We start from the raw sequence: 27,117 nt of genomic DNA on the forward strand, positions 1-27,117 counted from the left end.
TGGCTTACGCTAACTTCTGGGGGCAGGCTGACCCAGAACTTCCAAGTTTCCTATCAGATGATGGCCTCTCCTAGGGCAGTGGTTGATAACCAGAAAGGCTCTCAAGAGAGTGTGCAGTTTGCTTTCAGTGTAAATGATAAGAGGGCTCACAAACATATATTTTTAACGCAAAGTGACCCCCCAAATACAGTAAAACTTAAAAACCCGGACTAAGATTTTTAGGATCCTCTGGAGGAGCCCCAGACCAGCGGGGTGCGTGCAGTTCTCTTTCTCCTCCGTAGAGGGCAGTGCAGAGCAGGGGCGTTTGCATAGAGGTGGGGACCCAGCAGGTAGGGGTAAGGCTCATTCTGTCGGGGGCGGGGCGTACTCTACGTCAGAGGCGGGGCTATCCTTATCCACGCCCCCAGATCGCCTAGAGCGTGCAGTGATTGGTGGGGACTCAGCGCTTAACAGCGCCTGTTGGCGGAGGGAGGAAGAGGGCTGCGTCCAGGGTGGGGAGGGCAGCGGTGACGCCGAGGCGGTGGCGGCAGGGCGGTGGTGGCGGCAGCCCCGTCGTGTCTTCTCGCTGTCCTGTCGCCCAGGTGAATGGCTGCGGGATGGAGAGCGAGGGGAGCGGCGGGAGCGGGGGCTCGGCCGGGCTCCTGCAGCAGATCCTGAGCCTGAAGCTTGTGCCGCGGGTGGGCAACGGGACGTTGTGCCCCAACTCCACCTCCCTCTGCTCCTTCCCAGGTACCAGCCGCGCCTGCGCCTGCGCGAGGGGTCGGGGTGGGGCTGTGCCCCGCCCCGTGCTGTCACGTGACGACCGTGGGCGCCGCCCCCTCCGGACGAGCCCCTCGGGCCTCCGCCGCCCCCTGACCCGGGACCGGCCCGCGGTGGCCGGAGGGGAGAGGAGGAGGCTGACCGGCGGCCTTTGAGCCGTTTCTAATTCGGAGCCGCGTCCGCTTCCCGAGTTTGCTGGCCGGGCCGGACCTCAGGCCGGGGCTGTGGACTTTCAGGTCCTTTAGCGCAGGGGTGGGGGTGGGGCGGGCCGGCCGGGCTCTTTTTAAGAACATCCAGACCAGTTATGATAATAATAATAATAGTATAAGTCGCATCGTGCCGCTGTTTGAGGTTCACAAAGCATGTTACGCCTGTCTTCTCCTTTGTGCCTTATCCGAACCCTGCGAGGTCAGTGCTTTCTCTGTTTTACACGTGAGGAAACTGAGGCAGCAGGTGACGCGAAAGCCCAGGGTCGCACGATTGGCACGTGTTTGGGGCAGGGCTGGAAGGCGCCGCGACTGCCCTCCGCCAGCGCGCATTGAGGGTCCTGGGGAAGAGTGGGAGCGAAAGGGGCTGCCCAGCGGTCAGCGCGGTCCTGGCCCTCAGCCAGGCACTCGTCTGTGTCTGCCCCGTACTGATGCCAGTGCCCTGCCCGCCTTCGCCTATCTGCGGCTTCCGCCCCGTACTGATGCCAGTGCCCTGCCCGCCTATCTGCGGCATCCGCCCCGTCCGGATGCCAGTGCCCTGCCCGCCTATCTGCGGCTTCCACCCTGTACTGATGCCAGTGCCCTGCCCGCCTATCTGCGGCTTCCACCCCGTACTGATGCCAGTGCCCTGCCCGCCTATCTGTGGCATCCGCCCCGTCCGGATGCCAGTGCCCTGCCCGCCTATCTGTGGCATCCGCCCCCTATGGATGCCAGTGCCCTGCCCGCCTATCTGTCTGTGGCAGAATGAGTAACCAAGGTGGAATAGATGCCGCTGTCCGAGTCATTTGTTTGACAGCTCTAACTGCAAAAGAAGTTGGGTTCAGAGTGTGTCACTTGTTAAAAAGTCAGAAATGTATAAGGCCCCCCCCCCCCCCCTCCCCTGGCGGCATTGGTCCCAGGAGACCTGGGTTTTGGTCCTGGCTTGTGAGCTGTTGTTCTCTTGTAATTTTTTAACATCTTTAAGCCTCAGTTTCCTCACCTGTAAAAGAGAGGGTTACACTGGATAGTTTAGGTCTTTTTTGGTTCTAATGTTTTCCGACTGAATGCTTACTTTTGGTGTGTTCTCATTTGATTCAGTTTCAGTTCCAATTTCAGTTCAAAAATTCAATTAAAAAATTATCACATGGCTGTTACTGCAAGGCTCTGGACTAGGCTCTGAAAATACAAAGACAAAGTAAGACAAACTCAGGTCTCAGGAGCGTCCAGTCCAGAGGTATCCGGATAGCTGTAATACAAGTTAGGCTATAGAATAGAGTCCCCAGGGGTTCAAGAGGTCTGAGGAGCCAGAACTAAAAATTCTAGGTAGAGGATCAAGGAAGTCTTCCTGGAGGAGGCCCTACCTGAATTGGGGCATTGAAAGAAGGAAAAGATTTAGGTGTTTGATCCTGTTCTCTGAGCCTTAGGAAGTACAGTTGTCACCCCCACTTTTCAGATAAGGCAATCTAATCAAATCAGTTAATGATCTTGACACAAAATTCCAAGTGTTAAGTAGATATAGCATAAGCTTCCAACCCCAGTGCTTTGGCATAGTGGAAAGAAGAGGAAAGAAAGCAAGTCTGTGGAAGGGAGGGGATGGCAAGGAGATCTGGGTTCAGGGCCTACCTCTGATAACACACTGGCTGAGTAACCATGTACAAGTATTTAAAGGGTTCCCCAAGCAACTCTGTTTGCATAGACATTTCCATACTGGGAGCTCCCCAGATGGAGGAAGTCATACATACCAAGCCTGCTAAAGAAGCAGTGTCTGTCCTGGTCTGCTTTTAGTACTGAAAGGTATAATCATTCTGGGTACAGAGGATTTTCTTCTGTCTGTCTTGTACCTTAAGGCGCATTTCTAGCAAGTAATTCTATTGATTTTTGAGTGGTTGTAAATACAGTAAGTATAGTGATGGACTTTAAAATTTGATCTTGGTTGCAATTCCAAAATCTATTTCAATTTAGCTTAAATCAGGTGTCCTGAATTCACATAGTTCCCATTTTGAACCCTTTGAAAAGGTTACCTGGGTTTATTGTTTACTCAGCATGGAAAGTCATTGCTTTGGATATTCTGAGGTTTGTCACTCAGGAAATTATGAATTGATTTTTTTTTTTCTACTTACATTTGTATTTGGCTCCCAGTCTTTAGCATAACTTTCTTTACACTTAATCATTTTTTAAGAAAACAAGTTTGATTCCTTCCTCTTGCCCGGTACAGCCCTTTGAGTCAATAAGGGATGAAAGCTTACATCACAGATTTTTCACATTTTGTGGTTGGAAGGGCCTGCAGTGACCATGTAGTCTATCCCATACCTGAAAGAAGTATTCACATTGAGTTCTCTACTGAGCAAGTATTCATTTAGCCTCTGGTTAAGACCTTCAGAGAGAGGGAGCCTACTCCCTCCTGGGACAACCCATTAGAGTAGCTAAGGTTGTACAGTGGATTGAGTGCCCCGCCTGGGGTCAAGAAGACATGAGTTCAAATCAGACCTCAAACACTTATTAGCTGTGTGATTATGGGCAGGTCATTTAACTATTGTCTACCTCACTTTCCTCATCTGTAAAATGACTATAATAATAGCACTTACTTTCCAGATATTTGATTGCAAGTCAACAGAGTTTGGGGCAAGATAGGTAGATTTGAGAGTTATTAGCATAAAGATAGTAGTTAAATTCATGGGAGCCTGAAATTACCAAGTGTAGTATAGTGGGAGAAGAGAAGGCTCAGGCTAAAACCTTAAAGGACACCTGTCATTAGAGAGGGTGATGTGGAAGAGGATCCTGCAAAGGAGATAGAAGAAGCCATCGTATAGATAGGAGGAGAACAAGGAGAGAGGGGTATCCCCCAGAAGCACTAGAGAAAAGAGAGTATCCAGGAGGAAAAAGTGATCAACAGTATCTAAGGCTGCAGAGGGGTCAAAGAGAATGAAGATTGAGGATTTGGCAACTAAGAGATCATTAATAACTTTGGAGAGAACAGTTCTAGTGGAATGATGAAGGAGTAAAAAGAGAGTGAGATGAGAGAAAGTGGAGGCATCTATTGTAAATGGCCGTTTCAGGAATTTAACTATGAAAGTCAGAGCAGAAATAGGAAGATAGTTAGCAGGGATAGAGGATCAAGTGAGGGTTTTTCAGTATTGGGGAGACATGGGCATGTTTCTAAACAGTGGATGGGGAGATAAATTGAAAATAAGTGAAAGAGCAGGGAGGACAGGGGTCAGTCTGTTGGAGGAGAAAGGATAGAATGGGATTGCTTGAACCTAGTAAAGCCTTGCTAATTAGTAAGGCCATTTTATCAAATGAGACAGGGAGTGGCAGAGGGCACCAGAGTGATAGGAGGTGAGGAAGAGGGGAGAAGAGGGAGCCAACAGAGGATGACCTCCATTTTTTCTGAAGAATATGAGGCAGGGTTTTCAGCTGAAGGGGTAGGGAGGGAGGGGGAGTCATCATAGAAGGTTTCAGGAGGGATGAGGTGTGGAAGAGTTACTGTGGAGAGTGGGAGAGTGTGTTGATGAGGGAGTGTGTTCTATGCCTCTGGCCTAGCTGCATCTGCCTCCATCCCCTCTTCTGTAGACTCTTCTTCCCTGCCACTTTCACCACTTTTGGACAGGCCCTCATCACTTGACACTGCATTATTACAGTAGCCTTTTGGTTGGCCTCCTGTCATAAGATTCTTCCCTATTCCAATTCATCTTCCACTCAGCCATTCGTCTCTTTCTCTCTCCCTCTCTCTCCCTCTCTCTCCCTCCCTCCCTCCCTCCCTCCCCCCCTCCCCCCCTCCCTCTCCCTCCTTCCCCCTCCTCCCTCCCCCTCTTTCTCCTTCCCTCTCTGTTTCTCTCTCTCTTTCTCCCTCTCTCTCTCTCCCCCCCTCTCTTTTTCCCTCTCTCCCTTCCTCCCTCCTTCCCTCTCTCTCTCTCTCTTTTTCTCTCTTTCTCCCTCTCTCTCACACACACCCACCTACACCCACCCACACCAAATTCAGCCCTAGCACTTTCAGGATAAAATACAAAATCCTCTGACTTTTAAAGCCCTATAGAGGCCAGCCCCTTCCCACCTTTCTAGTCTTCTTACACCTTACTACCCCCATGTACTTTTTGATCTAGGGATGCTGACCTCTTTGCTGTTCCTCAGACATGACTCTCCATCTCCTATTCTGAGCATTTTCACTGGGTGTCCCTCATGACTGGAACTCTCTTCCTCCTCATCTCCATCCCCTGGCTTCCCTTACTTCCTTCACATCTCATCTAAAGTACCTCCTTTTGCAAGAAGACTTTCCCAGTCCTCCCTAATCTTAGTCTTTTCTCTTTGAGTTTGCCCCGAATTTATCCTGTCTATAACTTGTTTGTACATAGTTGGTCGACTCTTGTCTCTCTCATCAGATTCCAAGAATCCCTTAAAAGCAGGGACTGTTTTGTTTTTTGTTGCCTCTCTTTATATACCTTCTGTTTATCACAGTACCTGGTACACAGTAGGTGCCTAATACATGCTGATTCAGTGACAGACTGACCACCCTCTTAAAAGTTCTCTCTTTCATTATGACTTGAGGTTCTTCTCCTGGTTTCTGACTCATTTTTAGTCTCCTTTGTTGGGTATCTACATAACCAGTCTTCATTCTTCTCCTGAGTCCCAGTCCTTTTCCACTGACCTCAGTGCTGGACTTTCCACCTGGATGTTCTAGAGGCATCTCATACTCAGCGTGCCCCTAAATAGAATTTATTATATTTCCCATTAAATTGGCATGTCTTATCTCTGTATCTGTTGACACACCCCCATCCTTGGAGTCACCCTCAAGTTTTCCTCTCCCTTACTCCTCATATCCAATCAGTTGGCAAGTCTTGTTAATTCTGCCTCCATGACATCTATCCCATCTGTCGTTCCCTTTTCTTCGATCCCAGGGTGACCTTCTAGGAGGGATTAGACCCTTTTCAGCTCTTATGTGAAGTACTGAAAAAGCTTCTTGATCACTTTCCTTGCTTAAAGTCTCACTACTCCAATCCATTCTCCATATGGCTGCCAAAATAAATTCTTAAAGTACAGGCCAGACCGTGTCATTCTCTTGCTTAAGAATTCTTAGTTGCTATAGCATAAATTAATCAGTCAGCATGCCTTTATTAAGTGTTTACTATGTTCCAAGCACAGATGCTCTCTGTGCTTAAGAAATAAAGAAAAAATACTAAATATATTGCCTTCAACGGGCCTTTATTTTATCAGGGGATATATATTTTATACTGTAAAGCTTAAATGTTTTCCTTTTATCATGTAACATCACTTATCATGTGGCTTCACACTATTTTTTCAGACTTATTTCACAAGATCAAATAAGATAATATTTGTTTAAAAATAATCCTTAGCATGGTACCTGACACACGGTAGGTATTACATAAATGCTTATTTCCTTCTCTTTGCCCTCATTACTTCACTATATATACACTTTGCCCTCATTACTTCACTATATATACACTGAATCCTACCCAAATCAGCCTGTTACCTTTACCCTGTGTATATAGCATTCTAGCTTCTGATCCCTGTTGTTGTACAGTCTGTCCACTGTACTGGTAATGAATGTGTTCCTCATTTAGACTTCTTAGAATGTCTGGTAGCCTTCAAATCCAAATTAGTGAGCAGTTATTAAACACCCAATGGTGCCCTGTATTGTGCTAGATGTTGAGAATGGCAGACATATGAAAACTACCCGACTTAATTCTGCTGGATACATAGATAATATAAAATATATACAAAACAAGGGTAATTACTGGTGTGGAAAGATCTGTTGGAGGAAGCAACCCTTGAACTAATTGAGGAAGGGAGATGATACCTAGACTTAGAGGCTCTACACCCTGGAATGGTGTGTGGAGGGCCACAAGTAGGCCAGTTTGGCTTTACTATAGAGTTTACGAGGGGACTAATGTGACATCAATCTAGAAGGATCAATCAGAGATACATTTGGAAGGGCTTTAAATTTTAAGTCAAGGAATGGTGTTTGTATTTTGTCCTAGAGATAGCAGAGAGAAGGGGAGTGACAGGTCAGGCTCGGAAGATGGATTGGAGAAGGAAGAAACCTTATGCAGACCATAATCCTAATTAAGGAGACTGTTGTAATGCCTGGGCTCCAGGTAATGGTGATTTGAACCTTGGTGGTTGTCCTGAGAGTAGAGAGGAGACAGATGGGAGATAGGTTTTGGAAGTAGAGTTGACAGGCAAGACTTGGCAGCTGATTGACTGTAAGAATGATGGTGTGTGCAGCAGAAATCAGGCAGAAAGTTGAGAAGAAAGATGAGTTTAGGCTTGCATATGTTAGGTGTCTGTGGGACATTTAAGTGGCAATATGTAACAGGCATTTGGTGATTTGGGACTGGTCCTCGGTGGAGAGAGAGATTGGTGTGGGATATGTAGATTTGAGGTTATCTGAATAGAGATGAGAGCCCAGAGCTAATGAACTCACTAATGTAGGGAGAAGTGAAGGTTCAAGGCAGAGCCCTGGAACCTACCAAGGTTAGGAGACTGGACTTGGATGATGATCCAGTAAAGGAGATTGAGAAACAGGTGGGAGGAATTTAGCAATGTTAGGGAAACCCTGGATAGAGTATTCAGGAAGAGGACTGGTGTCAAGAAGCATAAGGACTGAGAAAAAGCCATTGGAACTAGCAATTAAGAAGAGATTGGTAACTTTGGAGAGAATTGTTTCAGTTGGGGGAGGGAGTAGCCAAGGGTTGTTAGAAGCCAGATTGCTAGACATTGAGAAGGGCGTGGCAGATGAATAAATTGAGCCACTGTATATATGATGGGTCATTTCTAGGAGTTTGGGTGTGAAAGTGTTAGGAGTTTTGTATACCTTGAGGGAATGACAGGGTCAAATGATGAAAGGATTGTGTTTGTTTTTTAAGGTAAGGGTTGGAAGACGTTTATAGGAAGCCAGGAGGGAACCTTGTAGAGAGAGAGAGACTGAGGGGATGAGACCAAAGGCAAGGACTGAGAGGTCAGCCTTGCTCGAGGCTGAGATAGAGGCAAAGGAGGAGACACTGGAGCATGCTGTTCAGGGGAGTGAGGTGTAGAATTAGGGAGAGGGGTACTCAGCATGCAACTCACTTTTCTCCGTGAAGGAGACTGAGGTCCTCCGATGAAAGGGAGGTCTATGTGTTTCACCTGAGGTGAGAAGAGAAACTTTGGAGTAGAGAACAGGGCCTAGGATGGAGTGTTTGGGCTAGAGCATAGGGAGTATGATAGAGAACCAGGGAAAAATAACAGGACTTTGGCAGGGTAGTGAGAAATCATTTCTTATGAGATAAATAAGAAAGCAGAAATACAGCCCAAGAATGCCTGTGTGATTCCTTTTAGCTCTTACTGGCCTAAAACCAATTTGTATGTGCTTTGTATTTATTTATCTGTATGTGTTGTGCCTTACAACATAAGCATTTAATAAATGCCTGTGGCATTGAGTAAGAAAGGAGTGTGAGGTTTTAGGTAGGAAAAGTAATTTCTTCCAGAGGGAAGGAGTGGGAATAAGGGATGATTTCCTTCTGAAGTCAAGATTGGAGCTGTGTTCTGAGGGATTAGAAGGATTTCAGTAGGGGAAGGGCTGTATAATCAGTATGTACATTAGGTACAGCATATATTTTGTTGACTAAGTTTTATTTCCCTTTTGTTCTTTTATAGAGAAGGTTCTACTCTTGATTATTTTTGAATTGTAGATTTTGGGGCTAGAAGGGACTCTAGAAACCGTCAAACACAAAGCCTTAACTAACAGTTGAAGGAACAGAGGCCCAGATAGATGAAATGATTTGGTCCAAGTCACCCAAGTAGTGAGTGTCAGATGCTGAATGTTTGAATTCACTTCTGACTCCAAATCCACCTGAATCATTCAGTTAGCATTTATTAAGGCACTCTGTATGGAGGTGTCAGGTAGGGCATCCAGTTGGGAAATGGCTATTGGGCCAATTTCACTTGAGTTCAAGAAAGAGTTCCCAAAAGGGAGTAGTATGAAATGAGGCTGACAGGGTAGGTGGGAGCCTGTCATGCAGGCTCTGCAATGCCAGCCCAAGGGTTTGTACTTCCTTTTCTAAGCAATGGGAAACCATGGAATGTGGATGAGCCGGAGTGACATGGTCAGACCTTTTCCTCAGGAATAGCAGTTTGTCACCTTTGTCCCCACACAGATTGGTTGGAGAAGGCAGAGAGTGCACACTGAGAGACTAGGTAAGAAAGATAGATAGTAGTCTAGGCCAGAGGTGATGTAGACTTGAACCTAGCCTGGTAACTTTGTGATGCAAAAGTGTTGTAGAAAAAGTATTGGTAAGACTTGGGAACTGATTGGGTATGGGAAGAGGAGGGAGAGAGAAGAGTCAAGCACCACTCTGAGACCTCAGATATAGAAATTATGATTGCCTTTAAAAATACTTCATTTTGCCTATGTTTAATAAATATGGGTATTCCCTCCAATAGGACATACTACCCCACCCTACTTTTCTTTAGTTAAATTATATCACTAAAATGAAATCATTCCTGAGTGTTTTATTACACATAAAACTCTTAGTACTGAATTTTATTTTATTCAACAAGCATTTTTTAAGCTTCTGCTGTAAACCTGGAATTGCGCTTGGGGCTGGGAATGCAAAGGCAAAACAAGCAGGCCCTGACCTCTGAAAAGCTGACATTATATGATGGGGGGAGGGAGGGGTACAACACGTACATATACACATTAATACAAAATGTGTACAAAGGTCCTCTTGGGACCAAGGACATAAGTAGAGAGATTTTCATTAGCTGAGGGAAGAGCTATCTTGTCCCTGGAGGCTGAAGCAAAGGAGGGAGAGGATGGGGAATGATACTCGACAGGATTTGAATTATGCAGCAATCAATGCAGAACTCTGAAATTGATGGCAAGTTAATGTACAATAGATTGAAGGTAAATTGCTTTGTTTTTCAAAAGTACCCCATGGAATGCTGTTTATTTTTCAAAAGCGCCCCATAGAATGCTGTTTATTTTTTCCTATCAAGAGCTCTATAGTAGCCCTATTGATCAAAAAAAAAAAAGTATATTTACTATACTGTAAATCTTTTATTTTCTAATAAAATCTTTTTTTTCTAGTTATATTGATTAAAATTTTAAGTCTCAAGTCCTCCTATCTTAAGGCATACATATGTGTGTATACACATTTATATATGAAGTTACTTAAGCTATTTCATATCTCTCTACCCTCCCCCCCCAAAAAAAACCCAAACTCAAACCACTCCAGACTCTACCTTAAATTTTTTTTTCTAATGATTGTAAGTTTTGGAGGATGTACAAGAGATGTAATTTTTCCTGCATGTAGTAATTTGATGTCTGATTTTAGAGCTAGAAAAGATCTAAATATGATTTACTGTTAATCCTATAAATCCTTAATTTTCTCCACTGGTTTTATTTATGCTTCAACCCTCATATTAATACCTTATGGAGGATTGTTGGCAGGATTTGAAATTCTAATCAGAAATGATGTTACCCAGTCACAGTCCTTGAGGATTCTTTTTGATAGACGTAGCCCTTCACAGCAATGCAAGGACCTAAAACAATTCAAAGTACTCGTGATGCAAAATGCCATCCACATCCTGAGTAAGAACTATGGAATCAGAACGCAGAATGAAGCAGACTATTTTCACTTTAGTTATGTTTTGTTTAGTTTTTTTTTTCTCATGGTTTCTCCCATTCGTTTTAATTCTTCTATGCAACATGACTAATGTGAAAATGTGTTTAATAGGAATGTATGTGTAGAGCCCATATAAGATTGCATGTCATCCTGGGGAGGGAGGAGGGAAGGAAGGGGGGAAAATTTGGAACTTATGGAAGTGATTGTTGAAAATTGAAAACAAATAAATTAATAAATTCGGAAAAAATAAATTATGTTACAGGCCTTCTTGGCCAGTTCTTCTTCTGGTGTTTTTAGTGGGTGAGAAGAGGGTGTAGCTATGTTGTGTGGCTATTTCTTGTTGTTATCAGACTCCTTGAAAAATATATCAAGGTTTTATTCTAATGATTGGTTAAAATTCTGCTTCTTTGAGAAGGTACTGAGGATTCCTGATTAAAACATTTTTAATAAGCTTTGTGGAATATGTATGAATCTAATTCTAGTGCAATTGGTTTGAGTATATGTTTAATGACATTAAAATACCTATTACTGTAGTGAGCAACGCTATCCTCTCAGTCCCTCAGGCTCAAAACCTAGTCTGTCTGGAGTCTGTCTGGATTCCACTAATCTCTTTCCAAGGTCTGTAGTTCACCTTTGCACTATCTCTCCTGTATGTCCCCCTTCTCTCCTCTGACACTGCCACCCCCTGGTGCAGCCCCTCATCATCAAACAGCAGGACTATTGAAATAGCTGCCTGCCACAGTTCTCCCCCCACTCTGATCCAGCCTCCATGCAGCCACCAAAGGAATCTTCATAAAGCACAGGTCTGATCTTGTCGCATACACCCCATCCTCTTATACACATTCAGTAAACTCCAGTGGCTTCCTTTTACCAGGATCAAATACAAAATGCTCTTTTTGCATTCCATAACCTAGCCCTCTTGTACCTTTCTAGGTTTCTTAGCTCCTTACTCCCTCACATCTTAGATCCAGTGACCCTGGCCTCTTGGCTCTTCTATGAACAATACTGTCTTGGCTCCAGGCATTTTTTCTGATTGTCCCCCATGCCTGGAATGCTGTCCCTCATCTCTGCCTACTGACTTCCTTTATATCCCAACTAAAATTCCACCTTTTACAGGAAGCTTTTCCTAATGCCTTTTAATTCTAGTGCCTTGCCTGTATTAGTTATTTTCCTATATATCCTGCATGTAACTTGCTTTGTAAGTATTTTTTGCATATTGTCTCCCCCATTAGACTGTGAGCTTCTTGTGGAGGGGGCAGTCTTTTGTCTCTTTGTATCCCTAGTGTCTACTTAGTCTATTGCCTGGTACATAGTAGGCACTTAATAAATGTTTATTGATTGACATTAATCAGTTTATTTAACATTAAGTAGTACTTCCCACCATTTTGTTTCTGCACATGTAGGAAGGCATTTACTTGGAGGAGTTTGCAGCAGTCTTCCCTTAGCAAAGCAGAGGCTGCCTGGGGTGGTGTGTGGAGAGCTGGCTGGGGAGTCATTTTGGCCATGTGACCCTGGGCAAGTCCTGGGCTGCTCTCTGAGACTGGAAATTACAGGGCAGCTGCAGATCTGCATTGACACTGATAAAATCACAAGCTCAGTCATCCTCTCCAAAAGCCATAAGCAAAAGAGTAAACTTGGAGCTGCAGTTCTATTTTTTCTTTCTTCTATATTTTCCATTTTAAAAAATTTTACTGAACAAAAGTGCATGTTTCAGCATTGCCCTCCAGGCATCCTTTGGTCCTGGACCTTGCTGTTCCCTACATATGCGCCTCCATCTCCAGCCCTGAGGCATCTCCTCTGGCTTCCTTCCTCACCTACACTTTTGGGTTTCTTTTAAGACCCAGCACATTCAAGGTATTTCTGAAATTCCACACGTCATTCCCAAACCAGTGCCCAGCTTGCCCAAAATTCTTCTGAATTCATTTTGTGACTGTTCTGTGTATGCTCATTTCTGTGCATGTTGCCTCCCTGTTAGAACATGAGTTTCCTGAGGGTAGACACTACTTCACTTTTGTCTTTGTGTCTCACCTTGATCCCTCTGAGCACCATGCTTGGCACACAGTTGGTGCCTAGTATATGCTTGTTGAGTGATTGTCTATCTCCTCTTTGCTGAGATAGAAAGGAAACAAACATGCATTTATTAAATGCCTACTATGTGCCTGGTACCATCTTAAAGCACAGATGGGTAGAGGAGAACTGCCCAAGTGCAAAGAGAAAATTGAACCAATCCTTAAAGAAGTTTGTGAAAATAGAGGCTTATTGAGTTTATGGACAGTGAGTTTAAAATGAGTCACAATTTTTTACTCAAGAAAGATACTTTTGATTTTTCAAAAGTCACATTTTTTTTTAAGCCCTGAATCAAGGGTTTGTTGGCTTAGTCTTTGCATTTGGGCAGGTCTCATATCGCCTGAATTACTCCCCATAGTGCAGACTTTAGAGTGAGGTGCTTCCATTGTACCCTCTGGTCTGGGGAGGTGGGTGTATTTCTCAAATTGAGCTAGATGTGGAGTTGGCTCTGTTCCTTAGAGTTTGAGTTGGGGGCAGCAACATGTTACTTCACCAAGTGTAGCAGCACTTGTATATACATGGTTGATGCATGCAAACATTGCTGCATTTAAATGGTTTTCAAATTTGGATTTGAGGCTTTATAAGACTATTTTTTTCAGTTATGATAGTGAGAAACTCAACTTCAGATTTTTCATTTTCCCCTCTAGAAATGTGGTATGGTGTGTTCCTGTGGGCACTGGTATCTTCTCTCTCCTTCCATGTCCCTGCTGGATTATTGGCACTGTTCACCCTCAGACATCACAAATATGGTAGGTTCATGTCTATAAGCATCCTGTTGATGGGCATCGTGGGACCAATTACTGCTGGAATCTTGACAAGTATGTTAGACATTAAAAAATGTTGGTTGAACAAGTTTGATATGTCTAATCACCTAACTTTAAGGATCATTTTAGAAACTTACTTGAGTGAGACTAACAGAAAGAATAAAATTTAAAGAGATTCCTTGATTTGACCTCTTACTTTGTGTTACCAGCTTAGATTTTGTCTTTTCACTGCAGGGGACTTTTTCTGAAAGTTCCCCCCAGCATCTCCACCCCCTCTCTTGTGAATTAAAGTCTTTTAGAAAGGGAAAAAAACCGTATATTTTAATAGAGTATTTTAATTTAATATTTTGATAGAAAGAAGTCATCACTTCTTTCTACTACAGTTAGCTGTTGTTTCTATATGACTTGCCTGCTGGCATTGGGGAAGGGAACAAGCATTTATATAACACTTACTATGTGCCAGGCCCAGGGCTAAATGCTTTTTACAGTTTTTATCCCTTTTGATCCTCACAGTAACCCTGGGAGGTGGGCACTATAATCCTCATTTTATAGTTGAAGAAACTGAGGCAGAGGTTAAGTAACTTGGCCAGGGTCACCCAACTAATAAGTGCCTGGGATTGGATTTAAACACAAGCCTTCCTGACTCCAGGCCCAGTGGTCTATCCACTTTGCCACCAGTTGTCTACTCTGTTCATTGTACAGTAATGAATTATTTCCACATGTCCTGTTGCTGAAGGAAATTTAGGAGTGGAAGGCTGATCACAAAGTCAAGAACTCTTCACACAATTAATAGATTTCTGTTTCTGGTATTGTTGGGGGTTTGGAGTTTTGTGTTTAGGAGTTTCTTAGGAAATAGAGGTTCATTAGGAATATTAATCTTTTAAATTTAACTTGTTTTTTGTGAGTATTCCTTTTAAAAGGCAGCCTGCTGAAATGGAAGGATTATAAACGTACCCTTTTGTAGCTATGTGACCTAAGGCAGGCTACTTAACACATCAAAGCATCAGTATCTTTATTTTTAAAATAGATGTATTGATTTGCCTCTCTAATGGTATTTCTGTGAGGATCAGATGAGATAATGTATGTGAGAGCTTATTGAAATGGTAAGTATTCTGGATTTGCGAGCCTGTCAGTAGGTTAGTCACAGTGATGAGAATGCTGGATTGGGAGCTGGGCAGACCTGGGCGGAATCCTGTTTCTGACACGACCTTGGCACTGGGGCCTGGGCCCTCTCTGGGCTGCAGCTGTCTCACCTTTTAATGAGGACTTGGGCTGGATAACTTTTCAGGTGTTTTCCAGTTCTAAATCTGTGATCCAGGGCTCCTGACATAGGACTAATATAGTTACAAGGACCTGTGGCACAAATTTAACTTCCCAAGCAAAGCAAGGCCTTGGCCAGTCTTTTCCCTCCTTCACCAGGAACAACTTAGCCATGGTCACTGGGGTGTCCTTTTCTGTTATGAATCTCCAAACAGTGAATGAGTTTCTTGTAGTTATGCCTATGTTAGACCCCTGAAGACCAAGTTATATCAGGGGGCCTATGTTGGCTTCCTTCCATATCATGAATGTTTGATTCTCTGTTGCATTGCCCAGAAGCAAAAGATCCCCAGCTAGGGATTCAAGAGGCTTGAATCTGTTTCCACTTTATTTTTCTAACTTCATATGGAGACTTAAAGCCTTTAAATTGGAGGGCACCCCAAAGATCATCTGGCCTAATACCTTTCTTGATAAATGATTCTCCTCTATAGCATCTCCCAAGTGCTTATAAACCTCCTTTCATCACTAAGCCCATATTGAACTTCTGTTTTCTGCTTTCTTATAATACTTACTGACTGAACCATTCATCTTAGCACTTAATTGTATAATTGTCTTAATGGTTTCATGTGAGTTTGTACCATTATTTCAGCTTGATTATAAGCTGTGAGCAGAAACCGTGATTTATATTTGTATATTTGTACATAGTAGATAATCATAACTATTTTGTGAATAAGCAAACTGGGACCAGGGAGATCCTAGCTCTCTGAGCCCTGATCCTAGTTTGGTGATTAAGGGGAATGAGGAAGAATCTTGGATCCACCTCCCTTCCACAGGAGATGGTTAACGAAAAGAAAACTTGCATAAATCAAGGAAGCCTGAAACCCTGTTTGTCTGCAGCAACTCCATCTGAGTGGAGACTTTCTTGCATTGTTCAGGATTTTGTAAGGGTTAATGGAAAAATAAAGGTGTGGGGGAGAAACCATCCCTGAACTAGTAAACAGTCCCTGTCTTCAATAAAACTTTCTAGGCTTCTGCCCAGGGCCTGGAAATACTAGCTAAGCCAAGCAGAGGTCATTTCTGTGCCTCTGGCTTGAGGCCATGGACTTGACTTTGTTGCTTGCTTCCATAAAGATTGACTAAATCTAGTTTCAAGAAGCTGCTACAGTTAAAAACCTTACTGACTGATCAGATAGGAATGAGGAAGAAAGGTCATCTTTACAAAATTTACTCTTTCATGTGCAAAAAAAGTAAAATCTGAATTATAATTATAGTAGAATCTCAAATCCTATTCTCTCCTTGCATTTTTAAACAGGTGCAGCCATCGCTGGAGTTTATCGAGCAGCAGGCAAAGAAATGATCCCTTTTGAAGCCCTCACCCTAGGTGTTGGCCAGACATTTTGTGTAGTGGTGGTTTCCTTTTTACGGATTTTAGCAACTCTATAGCATCTGGTTACAGACTATGATAGAACAAATCACGAAGAAAGGATTTCAGATAATTTATTAAGGAAGGGCATTACTAAAATTGGTAATTTATTTAAAGTTTTTCAAATGAAAACAGCTTGAACAAGAGTATGTGAAGGCCTGCTGTCTTGGTCCCTTCTTCAGTTTGAAGACAGAGCTCCATGAGCCAAAGACCTTTTTGGTGACTTTCAGATTTCTTATTTTAAAAAAAGTCATAGGGTTCAGTTTTCCTCTTGGAAGAAATGTCAGCCATTTGAGCTCTTTTGTAATTGTACACAAACCTGCGCAGCAATGCATTTGGATCTCTTGTGCCAGTATTCTCTAGAAAATGCAGCGTTGAGTGTTTTAGAATTTCTGCACAAAAATTATAAAGCATAATATACTATGCCCAGAAACTGATGTCTGAGGGGATTAGACTTTATTGAAGTTAGCTTTTCCAACTTTTATTTTGTTACATTTTTGTGACAGTTAAGTGCCAAGTAGGTTTTTGTTTGAGGATTATAACTGAGAACAAATGTGGTGAAATATTGTAGCAGGGAAATCTGTAAAATGTGACAATGGGAATAGCGTTGGTTCCACTGCTTAAAGGGAAAAAAGTAACAACTACTGAATGATGATAACAAGTGAGTTCAATATTTTGACCTCTGACTATTTAACACTTTGTAACGAGCTAATGAGAACTTCAAAGATTTTTTTTTAATGTGAAAATGCAGTTTTGTATTATCAAAATATGCTCGCTAATTCAGGCATTTTTTTATGAATACCTGTCATCGGCGCCTTCCTTCTCATTCTGTTAGATTTATTTGATTTTATTGACAAGGTGTCCAGTAGAAGGTAACTTGAACTGAACATTTTTTTAGCTTGACTGATCAGAATGCACTTTAGTCATTAGGGAATAAAAAAGGGGATTCTTCTTCAGTCTACTCTCAAGGCGCTCCTTATGAGATCTTGGCTTGTAGAGAGGTTCAGCTTCAAGTAATGGTGCTCGTGATTGTTTAGTCTTAAATTTTTACGATGTAAAGACATTACCCAATTGAAAAAGAGCTCTTTTATTCCAGAAAGTGCCTAAAGTTAATTCTGGTTTATTCTTCTTCATTCTGCCCTTTAAATTAAATCACAATTTCCCTCAAAAAATTTTATACTTTACTATGCTAGAAGTAAACCTCAGAATTATTTTAGCTAAGTTTTTGTCCTTTTATTGCTGGTTCATTAGATATAAATTAGAGATCTATTTTCATTTACTATAGGCCTGAAAACTGTGATGTTAAAGGTGAGAGGATTAACTATATAGCATTTATAGCATTGTTATAGCACAGAATGCAGCCAATTTTAGACTCTTTTTATCTGGTTCTGGAGTAATTTAGATTGTTTAAGGTAACTAAACCTTGATCCTTATATGAAAAAATTTAAAGTTTAGGGTAAATAATAATTACTAAAATAATAATCCACACATGATAAATATGCATTCTGTTTAAAAAGACATACTTATGCATTTAATTAATATGAACAGATAACACTTAATTAGTAAGAGAACTATATAGAAAAATCATGAATTACATGCAGAATAAAAACTAATTTATTACTAATAGAACACTTACCCAAATCATAAATGCCCTACACTTGGGAAAAGTGAAATGCATAGTGTTCTAATCTGACAATTTTATATTCCCCAGCACAATTTATAGCCATTGTTAAATTCTTGGGTTATTCAGTAGGTAAATTTTCCCACACTTCCCACGTAACTATCCAATAGTTACTATATTTATTGCACAGAAAGAATGATAATTTGTGTTAGAGACCACTTAAGCCTTTGTGTAGATTTCACTGATGGAAAGTAAGGTAGCAAATTTGAATTTAATTTAGGAAACCATCCCACGTCTCAGATGTACAGATTTTTGGGGGCCTTCTGGAAGTCATGTGAGTGCTTTTCTTCTCATCTTCAGACAGATGTTGCCATGTAACAGCTGCCATTCAGGGGATACTCTGCTAGACCCTAGCTTTGGAAGGTTTCAGTAGGCTGTGGGATGGGCAGGAATGGTGAATAGTAACCATTTTATTATACTCAGCTGGTAAGGTTCCTGAGCTTATACAATGTATTTTGATTTTTTCTTTTCTGTTCTCTTGTAGTTAGTATCTGTGTCATAGTGTAGAGTTTGCTTATGTTTAAGTTTAATCTGAGCCGAAGTGCTTCCTTTAAGGTTTTCAATTAGGATTGAATCCCAGGTTTTCTTCATATAATCCATCAACCACTAGTGTGGGCTTTATAAGTTGAGGGGACTATAGACATTAAGCCAAAAAAGCTACCAGTACTACTTGGTGTTGAACAGACTCCATCTACATTACTCTCACAATCATTTTGACCTATGATTGGGCCACTCTTACCACCCTGCTGATGCTGGTACCCTCAGAATAAAAATCATTTCTACCATGATAAAGATGATAGTGGCATAAAAAAGAATATTTCAATAGTTATTCTCATGCTAATACTTAAGAGGATCTGTGATGTCAAAGACTTGGGTGTTCTACCCAGTGATGCAGATTGCAGGCCATCTTATTCTGAGGGACTCTTGACCGCAACTTCTCCTAAATTCTCCCTCAGGGAGTTTACCCAGTGTGCTTTGTCTTCCTTTAGATAACAAAGATAGTTAATCTTTAGGCTTTTCTCTCAAGGTGGTTTGTGGTTGAGTACATTAGTCCATTTCAGGGAACTGCTACTTGTAAAAATACCCATAAATACCCATTGGAAATTTCAGGTTGAGAAATTTTAGCTATGTTGCAGTGCAGTATTGGACTTATTTAACAGGGTTGTAAGAAATTATTTTGATTCTGTTCCATAGGATATATCTATGACAGTTGTTATAGCCAAAGGGTTATATATGTATATTATACATGCACATAAATATATATATATGTGTATATCTTTCTTATGTGCTGTATATAATTACTGTTATGGTTCTGAGGTTTAGTTATTACATTTGAGCCAAAGCACAAAAATAAGGCATCTGGAAAGGCCGCCTAGTTTCCATCTGCTTTCTCTCATCTTTTTTTGGTTCAGCTGCTCTTTTATCAGCCTATAGCATATATATCCTCAATTCAGTGTTTATGTGGTCAGTCCCAATATGTGATATGCTCTTTTGAATGGTTTTTGAATGCTGTACATAGATTTTATGTGAAATGTGTATGGCTTGAATTTTCAGAGAGCAATTATTTATATAAATAATGTCACTTGTCTTTTATTCTGCTCTCAGATATGCAGTTATTTAGATAGAAAAGGAACTGATGCTTGATTTGAACCATGTCATCTTGTATGGTTTTTGGAACTGTTTATTTCCCTCCAAAAAACTGAATTTCCTAAGGCAGATGATAATTTCCTGTTTAATTCCATGTCAAAAAGAAGCAGATAAAACCAGTGTTGTGCCTCTTCCTTTGTTTTTTGTTGTTTATAAAACCACCAAAGCTGATTTTTCAGGTCTTTATTGTGGCTCACTGTAATGGAATATAGGCTTTCATGAAAATGTTTCTGAATGTACAAAAATGAATTCCAAAGTAAGGGAGATCATGGAGTTGAAATATGTCTTTATTCCCACATCATCAGCACAGCCTTCTGGTTTTTTTTTTAAGTAACAAAACCTAACCTTTTATGAAATGTGGAGTCAGAGAGATCAGTTTTGTTCATGCACAGAATTACCTTCTAAATTTTCCTCTTATGTTTAAATTTATTCAACTACCAAGCTTGTAAAAACTTTTCGGTCCAACCTTATTTCCTAGTAGCTGTGGTTTTAAGTTATGGCCTTATTATGTAATAAAGCCTAATTTAAAAAAAAACCCACCAAGGAACACTTTAGTTGAATGTAAAGCGCTGGTGCCATTGACTGTCTACATTCAGAAGGCTTTTCACCCTTGTGTACACACTGTGTATGCTGGTTCTAATTCAAATCAGCGTGCCCTTTTGTATTAAGATTATTTCACCAACTGCTATAGTCAATAAGATCAAATCTTTGTACGAGAGAAAACAACTGAAATTTTATTTTTCTACTGACATTTCTAATGCCGGTGTTAATGTTTACCAATAAAAATTAATTACATTATTTCTTCTGCCTGGAGTTTGATTTCTTTGAAAATGACGGTATAGTTTAATGACCAGACCTGTGCAAATTTCACCCCAGGAAATGACTAATGTGATTTTTCTATTTCACCTAAATGACTTTTCATCACCTTTGTTGTACTATGTTATATTTTCTCTAAGTGAATTTCTTGGCTTTTTAGCTGTTGAAAGATGTGAATATAACAAATGTGACATGAAATGTTAATAGACACTCTGTTGTCACGAAACTGTCACATACGATTTGTTTGCTTCAAATTGAACCAATTATTGACCCTTTCTGAAATTTGTTTTAGCAGTATTCTTAACGGTGAGACAAACTGCTAGGTGTGGAAGGATTCAGTGATGCTGGAATGGAGATGCCTACAAACTGGAACTTCCATTCCTTTCCCCCACTCCAGAATGGCCAATAATAATCAGTCCCATTTCTCTAGGGCTTGAAAAGTTTGCAAAGTGCTTGACATGCATTAGTTCCCTCATTCCAAGTCCAGTACTCTAACCACTAGCCCAAGATGCATTTCTGAATTTTAAAATGGATTGATTTGGAATTAATCTTCATCACATGCCACTAAAATGGAAATATAAAAATCTGCAGATGGTTTGTTTATTCATTTAGGCCTTTAAGCTTTGCAGTATTTTACGTACGTTATTTTATTTGAGCCTTATGATAACCCTATGAAGTAGGAGTTATTCCCATCTTACAGAAAAGGAAGTAGAAGGCTCACAGAGGTTAAGCAGTTAGCTTAATACCCACCTTGTTTCTCCAAGGTAGCCCCCAATTAGAAAATTCTTATTGCTGCTACTTGCTTTGGGGTTAGCTAGGTGGTGCAGCAGCCCTGGAATTAGAAGGTCCTGAGTTCAAATTTGGCCTTAGACACTTACTATCTGTGTGATCCTGGGCAAGTCACTTAACCCTGTTTGCTTCAGTTTCTTCATCTGTAAAATGAGCTGGAGAAGGAAATAGCAAACCACTCCAGTATCTCTGCCAAGAAAACCCCAAATGGGGTCATGGAGAGTCTGACATGACAAAGTACTTAACAACTACTTGTTTTTCTGCTGTACTGCAGGGCAACTATAACCCCCAATCCTACCCCTAATCTTTTCCATTTCTAGCTCTGGGTACAGTAATCAAATAAACTCTTACTATTTTTCCAAATGGCATGTTAAATATTGATTCCATCCACCAGCCCTGTGATGTTCCAAAATAACCCTCTGCCCTATATATGTTCTATTAGAACGTAAGCTGCTGAGGACAAGTTGTTTTTATATTTCTAGTATTTATAGCAGTGCCTGGCACATAGGAAACACTTCAATATTTTTCCATGGATCACAAATTTAGAGTTCATGGAATCATAGATTTAGAAAGGAAAGTACCAAAGAGGGTGACCTGAGAGGTCATTGAAACCCCCTCATTATACAGATGAGGTAACAGTACAAAAGTGAATCAGATTGCCCAAGGTCACACAGCTACTAACTGAGGCAGGATTCAAACCCTTCTTGATTGCAAGCCTAGCACTCCTAATATCCCACGGTGCCTCCCAGATTTTAGATCTCAGAGAAAACTTAGAAGCTGTATAGTCCAATCCTTTCATTTTATAGATGAAGAAACAGGCCCAGAGGTAAAGTGACTTGCCTAGAGTGACAGGATTTAAACCCAAGTTCAATAACTCAAAATTCTCACTCTATTCCTTGTGCTGGTGTGTTCTGGCACATTTAACTATTTTAAATGTTTTGGCAGAAACTCACACCTTGTCTGGCATTAGGAAATGCAACCCTATCTATTTTCCTATGCTGTCCTATGCCATCTATATTATCCTATGCTATAATATTTCTACTACTGGTGACAAAATTTGAGAAAAGATACTGGAAAACTATCTTTGTTAAGAAGTATTACCATAACATCAAGAAATGTTGGTAAAAATCACTGCCAGCTAAATAATGCAAGGTATCAAGGGATACAGAATGTGTGAGATGTAGACAATCTAGTTTGAAAAGAGAACACAGACCAAAAAGATAAGGAATACCAAGTAACGTGCCCTTTGAGTGTTGATGCTAGTCCCTGGAGGTGGCAGGAAGACAGCTGCTCCATGGAGTTGAGAAAGGCTCCCTAAGGAGAGGCTAAAGGGAAGAATACAATACCAAGAGGTAAACATCAATATGAAAAAAATGCCCAGATAAAAAGCATATATTATGCTACTTATTAAAACATTTTAAAAGCAAAGGATACCTTTTTTCTTAATCTTAAAATATGATTTCCAGGGGACAGTCAATAAACATTTATTAAGCTCTGTGCAAGAGATACAAAGAAAGGCAAGGTTACCCTAAAGGACCTCACATTCTAATGGGGAAGACAATGTACAAATAACAATGTATATATGATATATACTGTAAATGGAAAGTAATCTCAGAGGGAAGAGGGAGCAGAGGGTAGAGGTTAGGGAAAGGATCAAAAAAGGCCTGAGATGGATGGCACTTGGGTGTCTCTCGAAGGACATCAAAAAGTCTTCCATTGAGGCTGGAGAGCGTTACAGATACAAGGTGTGTGTTCGACCTTTGTTGCCGAAGAAGACCATACCATCAGACAAATCATGACATGACTTCGTTTTGAGTGAGGGAGGGCTGTGCAGGTCACCAGCCTCACTTCTCCTCCAGAGCCATCTAAATCCAGTGACCAGGTATTCATCAGGATGACTGGAGATGACCCAGGAGGAGGCCATTGGGGTTCAGTGACTTGCCCAAGGTCACACAGCTAGTGAGTGTCAAGTGTGTGACGTGAGATTTGAACTCAGGTCCTCCTGACTCCTGCACTGGTGCGCTATCCACTGCTCTACCCAGCTTGTACAGATACAAGGTACAGCCAAAGAAAAGGCATAGGGTGAGGATGCGGTGGTGTGTCACAGAACAGCCTGGTGGAACGGATAAAGGTCCAGCCTTGAAGTCAAAGAAACCTGGGGCCTCGGATACAGCCTTTCTTGGCGACTGCGGGCAAGCCTGATCAGTCTGAAATCATGGTCCTGGACCAATTTATTAAATTTCAAATTTCAATTACACATCATGCGGTCAAAGTCGGTGTGCTACAGTGGATGGGAGTCAGCTCTGGAGCCAGGAAAGCCTAGGTCGGTGTCCACTTCTGCCTCCTCCCTGTGAGTGCCGTCCCCCTGAGATTACACCCAATTTCTCCGCTGTCTGGTCTGCAGAGCCGTTCCGAGACTGGGCGCTCCCTGGAGGGCGGGGCCTGCTTTCTGCCCGTCTTCGTGCCCGGTACACAGCTGGCAGGTCATAAATGTCGGCTGCCAGACCGCAGGGCTCCGGGGAAATCACTCGTCAGTACCCTAGGAAAGTCTGAGCCTCCAAGCCGCAGAAGTCACAACCTCCACGTGTAGACCAAAGGCTGGGGGAGCGTCTACAAGCCCCCTCTACCAATTAAATCACAGATCCGCTCTCCGCCCCGGCCGCGTGCCCGATTTCACCTCCAGCTTGTCAGAACCAGTTAACTCGCCCGCCCAAGTGGAAGCTTGGAGCATGCTCCCAGAGTCGTCCCGAGTAAGGCTCCATCCTAGGTCAAGTCCAAGGAGATGGCGCACGTAGCCCATCTTTGTCAAAACTCGTGCTCTCCAGACAATTTTTCCCGTCCTTCCTTCCTTCCCCACACAAGGCAGCAACGTCCTTAACAAAAGCCAGTTTACGGAACCGCAACATTGCTATCAAAGCCCTCCAGCCTCGCCCAGACCATTCTACTTCCGCCTAGGAAGTGACGCAATAGGCCCAGTTCCGGCTCGTGCTGCGCACGCGCAGAGCCCGCCGAGCCTCTCTACCCCCGCCTTCCCCCCTCCTCTCTATGGTTCCTCCCTCGGGATTCGGCCTCTCGGTGGCGGCGTCTTCGGTCCTGCACGCAGGCTCCAGGTTGCGATAGCATGGATGGTTACGACTCAGAGGATTTCTCGTCCTCCGAGGAAGACGAAGACTACGTGCCCTCCGGTGAGGGATCGCCGCCGGCCTGCGCGCGACCCGAGGAGAAAGAGAGCAGCGGCCCGGTCCGGCCCAGCTCCGCCCCCTCGGGCTTCGGTCCCCTCTCTCGCCGCCTCCCGCCCCGCCCGGAGCGCGCGCCCTGTTTCCCCCGCGCACGCGCGGCCTCCCCCCCTCCGGACTGCCCCCCTCCCCAGCCCCTCCCGTGGGAGTTGCTTTCTTTCCTCTCAGTCCGGCCGGTCTCCGGGGAGACGCGTGCCGGAGCGTGGCGCTCCCCACGTGCGTGCGTGCGCTCCCCGCGTGGCGGCCCTGGGGTGGGGGGCGGAGCGCCTGCGGGGCATTCCCACGCCGCGCGAGCCTCCCTGGCCCGTGGGCCGGGCTCTTTCATTGCGGCCTTCCCGGCGCGGCGGCCGTGCGCTGGAGAGAGAGCCCGAGGCCCTCAGCCGCGGCGGTCCGGCGGTCCGGCGGTCCGGGTGTCCGGCCGTGCGGCCAAGGACATAGAGGCTAGAGTTGAGTGCAGTCTCATGAGTGCCTCAGCCTTTGGTGTTTAACAGAAGGGTCCTAGAAGCGAGAGCCCCAGATCTGCCCCTTTACGTGCGGTTCACCAAGCAGGGCCAGCCAGCCCTGGGCCGGACTGGGGAGATGCTGCCCCGGGGCCCCGCGCTGTGGCTGGCACTTTGAACCAGCAGAGCTGGCACTTGAGCTACTTCTGTGTTAACGAGCATCTAGTATAACGTACATTCTCCCGGGGGGGAGAACGGCATGCACCCAGATAGCCAAATACGACCTACGTGCAGAGTAAATACAAAGTCAGCCGGAGATGGGCGTATCGAGGGGTGGGGATGTTGGCACTTCAGTTAAGCCTTCAAGGAAACCAGGTAGCCTAAAGGGAATTCAGGAGGCTGAGGGGAGGAGATGGAATGGCCCATGTGGTCTTTTATCTTACATCCAGTTCTCTTTCTGTTATGCTTTAACAGGGGAGCTTGGTGGAAAGGACAGTAATTAGGATAAAAAAAGATTTAGTAACTTCAGAGAGCGTTTAACCAACCCCATCACTGTGCAAGGTGAGGAAACAGGCGCAGAGTCAGGTCCTGGGATTGGGAGAGCCAGGACTAAGGAATCTTGTATGAGTGGTCCATGTATGTGTGGGAGGTACCTTATTAGAAAGCTTTTAAAACCCAATTTTGCAATCGGGTGTTTCTCTAGTCCATAAATAATGAGTACCATGATATTTTGTATTCTTTACAACTTCAGTCAATTGTGGATGGTAAAGATAGGATCTGCTGTGGAATACCAGTTGTCAAAACCTGTGTATTTCCTGTTGATAGCCTCACCAAGGATGCTCTCAATGTTATTCTCAAAAAAAAATTATGTAGATGAGAAGGTTGTCATATAGATTGGCACATACTGATGTGGTTGTGTCCCTTGCTTTTTGGGGATATTTAAGGTATGGTCTTCTCCATTGGATACTTTGTGAATCAGTCCCTTAGTATTCTTACATTTGGATGCCTCCAGCAAATTTCTTCTCTGTTGGCGTATATGTAGAGATGTGCTTGTATATGCATGCATATGTATAATATGTGTGTGTGTATATATATATATATATATATATATATATATATATATATATATATATATATATATATATATATATATATATATAAGGCCTGTTGGTTCCATATATATGAGGCCTTTATCAGAGAAATTTGATAAAAAAAATTTTTTCCCAGTTGACCAACTCCTCTAACTTGAACTGAATTAGTTTTGATCAAAGAAAATGAGAAAAATGGGATAACAGACCAGAATTTTGGGGATGCAGCCAAAGCAGTCTTTAAGGGAAAATTTATATATCTCAACATGATCAACCATGAAGGAGAGAAAGAATGATGAATTGGGCATGCTGCTAAAAAAAAAAAAAAAGCTAGAAAAATAACAAATCAGAAAACTCCAACTAAACATTAAAATAGAAAATCTGAAAATCAAAGAAGAGATTAACAGTTGAAAGCAAAAACATTGCCATTGAATCAACAAAATTTGGATCTAGTTTTTGAAAAACCAATAAAGTAGACAAAGTTAGCTATTCTCTTCTTCTGGTTTATGTGTTGGCTATTCCTGTATTCTTTTTTTTTTTTTTTTGTTAATGTCTTTTGTTTATTTTTTCCTGGATTTCTGAAATTTGGACTTGACTCATGACTACACCCTGTACATTTTTGATGGGAATGGTGGGACCGTATTTGATCTTTGTTCTATATTATCTAATGTCCTGCTGTTTTGGAGAGGCTCCATGTTTACAATAAGACATCCAGGTTTCCCAGCTACTTGCTTCTCCTTGGTCTGTATGCTGGGCCTCAGCCCCAGTCAGCATGCTGGAAACCTTGGATTTTCCTGTCCCATTCCCCAGTGTCTGCAGGTCTCTGGCTTTCTCTCCCTGGGCTGCAAAAAGCTACCCACTGTAATTTTCCTTTGGATTTCCCAATAGTCACTTGGTTTGATGCTCATCATCCTCAATTTTTGCTGGAAGAAGTTGTATGAAAGATCTAGGCTCTCTGCTTCTTCCCCTGCCATCTTGGATCGTCACTGATCTTTTCTTGCTGGGAAAGTTTCTTATTTGGTGGGTGAAGTCATCATCCTTGTGCCATGTTGTTCGCTATTTCAATTACATTGGGTGGTTTCAGGTGGAGAATACAGTGAAGATGATGTGAACGAACTAGTGAAGGAAGATGAAATTCAAGATGAAGAGGAGACACAGAAAGACAAAGGCAAAAAAAGGCATTCCAGAGACAGCAAGAGGAAGTCTCCGGGCATTATCCCCAGGTAACCCTGCTTCCTTGATGCTCATACTCTGCCATGGGCTCCTGCTGTTTGGTCCCTGCCCCATTCATTTGTGCCTTTTCTGGGTGAGACCGCTCACCCAGACCCTGGAGGCTGCCAGCTTT

At 42.7% G+C, this 27,117-nt stretch overlaps 2 protein-coding genes across 5 annotated transcripts in view; both read left to right on the forward strand.

Annotated features, from left to right (window-relative positions):
- On the forward strand, positions 1–26,996 carry TMEM170A (transmembrane protein 170A). Of its 4 annotated transcripts, none has more exons than XM_072636533.1 (4): positions 1–729; positions 13,279–13,449; positions 15,965–25,245; positions 26,857–26,996. In XM_072636533.1, exons 1-3 carry the CDS (start codon positions 597–599, stop codon positions 16,093–16,095), a joined length of 435 nt encoding a protein of 144 aa, XP_072492634.1. In that variant the 5' UTR covers positions 1–596; the 3' UTR covers positions 16,096–25,245; positions 26,857–26,996. The 4 variants fall into 4 exon arrangements, with proteins under 4 accessions (XP_072492634.1, XP_072492636.1, XP_072492638.1 ...); XM_072636535.1 differs by having other exon boundaries at positions 13,279–13,380; XM_072636537.1 differs by having other exon boundaries at positions 483–581.
- CFDP1 (craniofacial development protein 1) overlaps positions 24,056–27,117 on the forward strand; it is a 149,030-nt gene continuing 145,968 nt past the window's right edge. The window contains exons 1-2 of the mRNA XM_072636532.1: positions 24,056–24,193; positions 26,857–26,995. Coding sequence (XP_072492633.1) covers positions 24,130–24,193; positions 26,857–26,995 — 203 coding nt within the window. The 5' untranslated portion in view covers positions 24,056–24,129. The remainder of the gene's footprint in view (positions 24,194–26,856; positions 26,996–27,117) is intronic.

The sequence above is a fragment of the Notamacropus eugenii genome, chromosome 1, assembly GCF_028372415.1.
Source record: "Notamacropus eugenii isolate mMacEug1 chromosome 1, mMacEug1.pri_v2, whole genome shotgun sequence".
NCBI lineage: Eukaryota > Metazoa > Chordata > Mammalia > Diprotodontia > Macropodidae > Notamacropus > Notamacropus eugenii.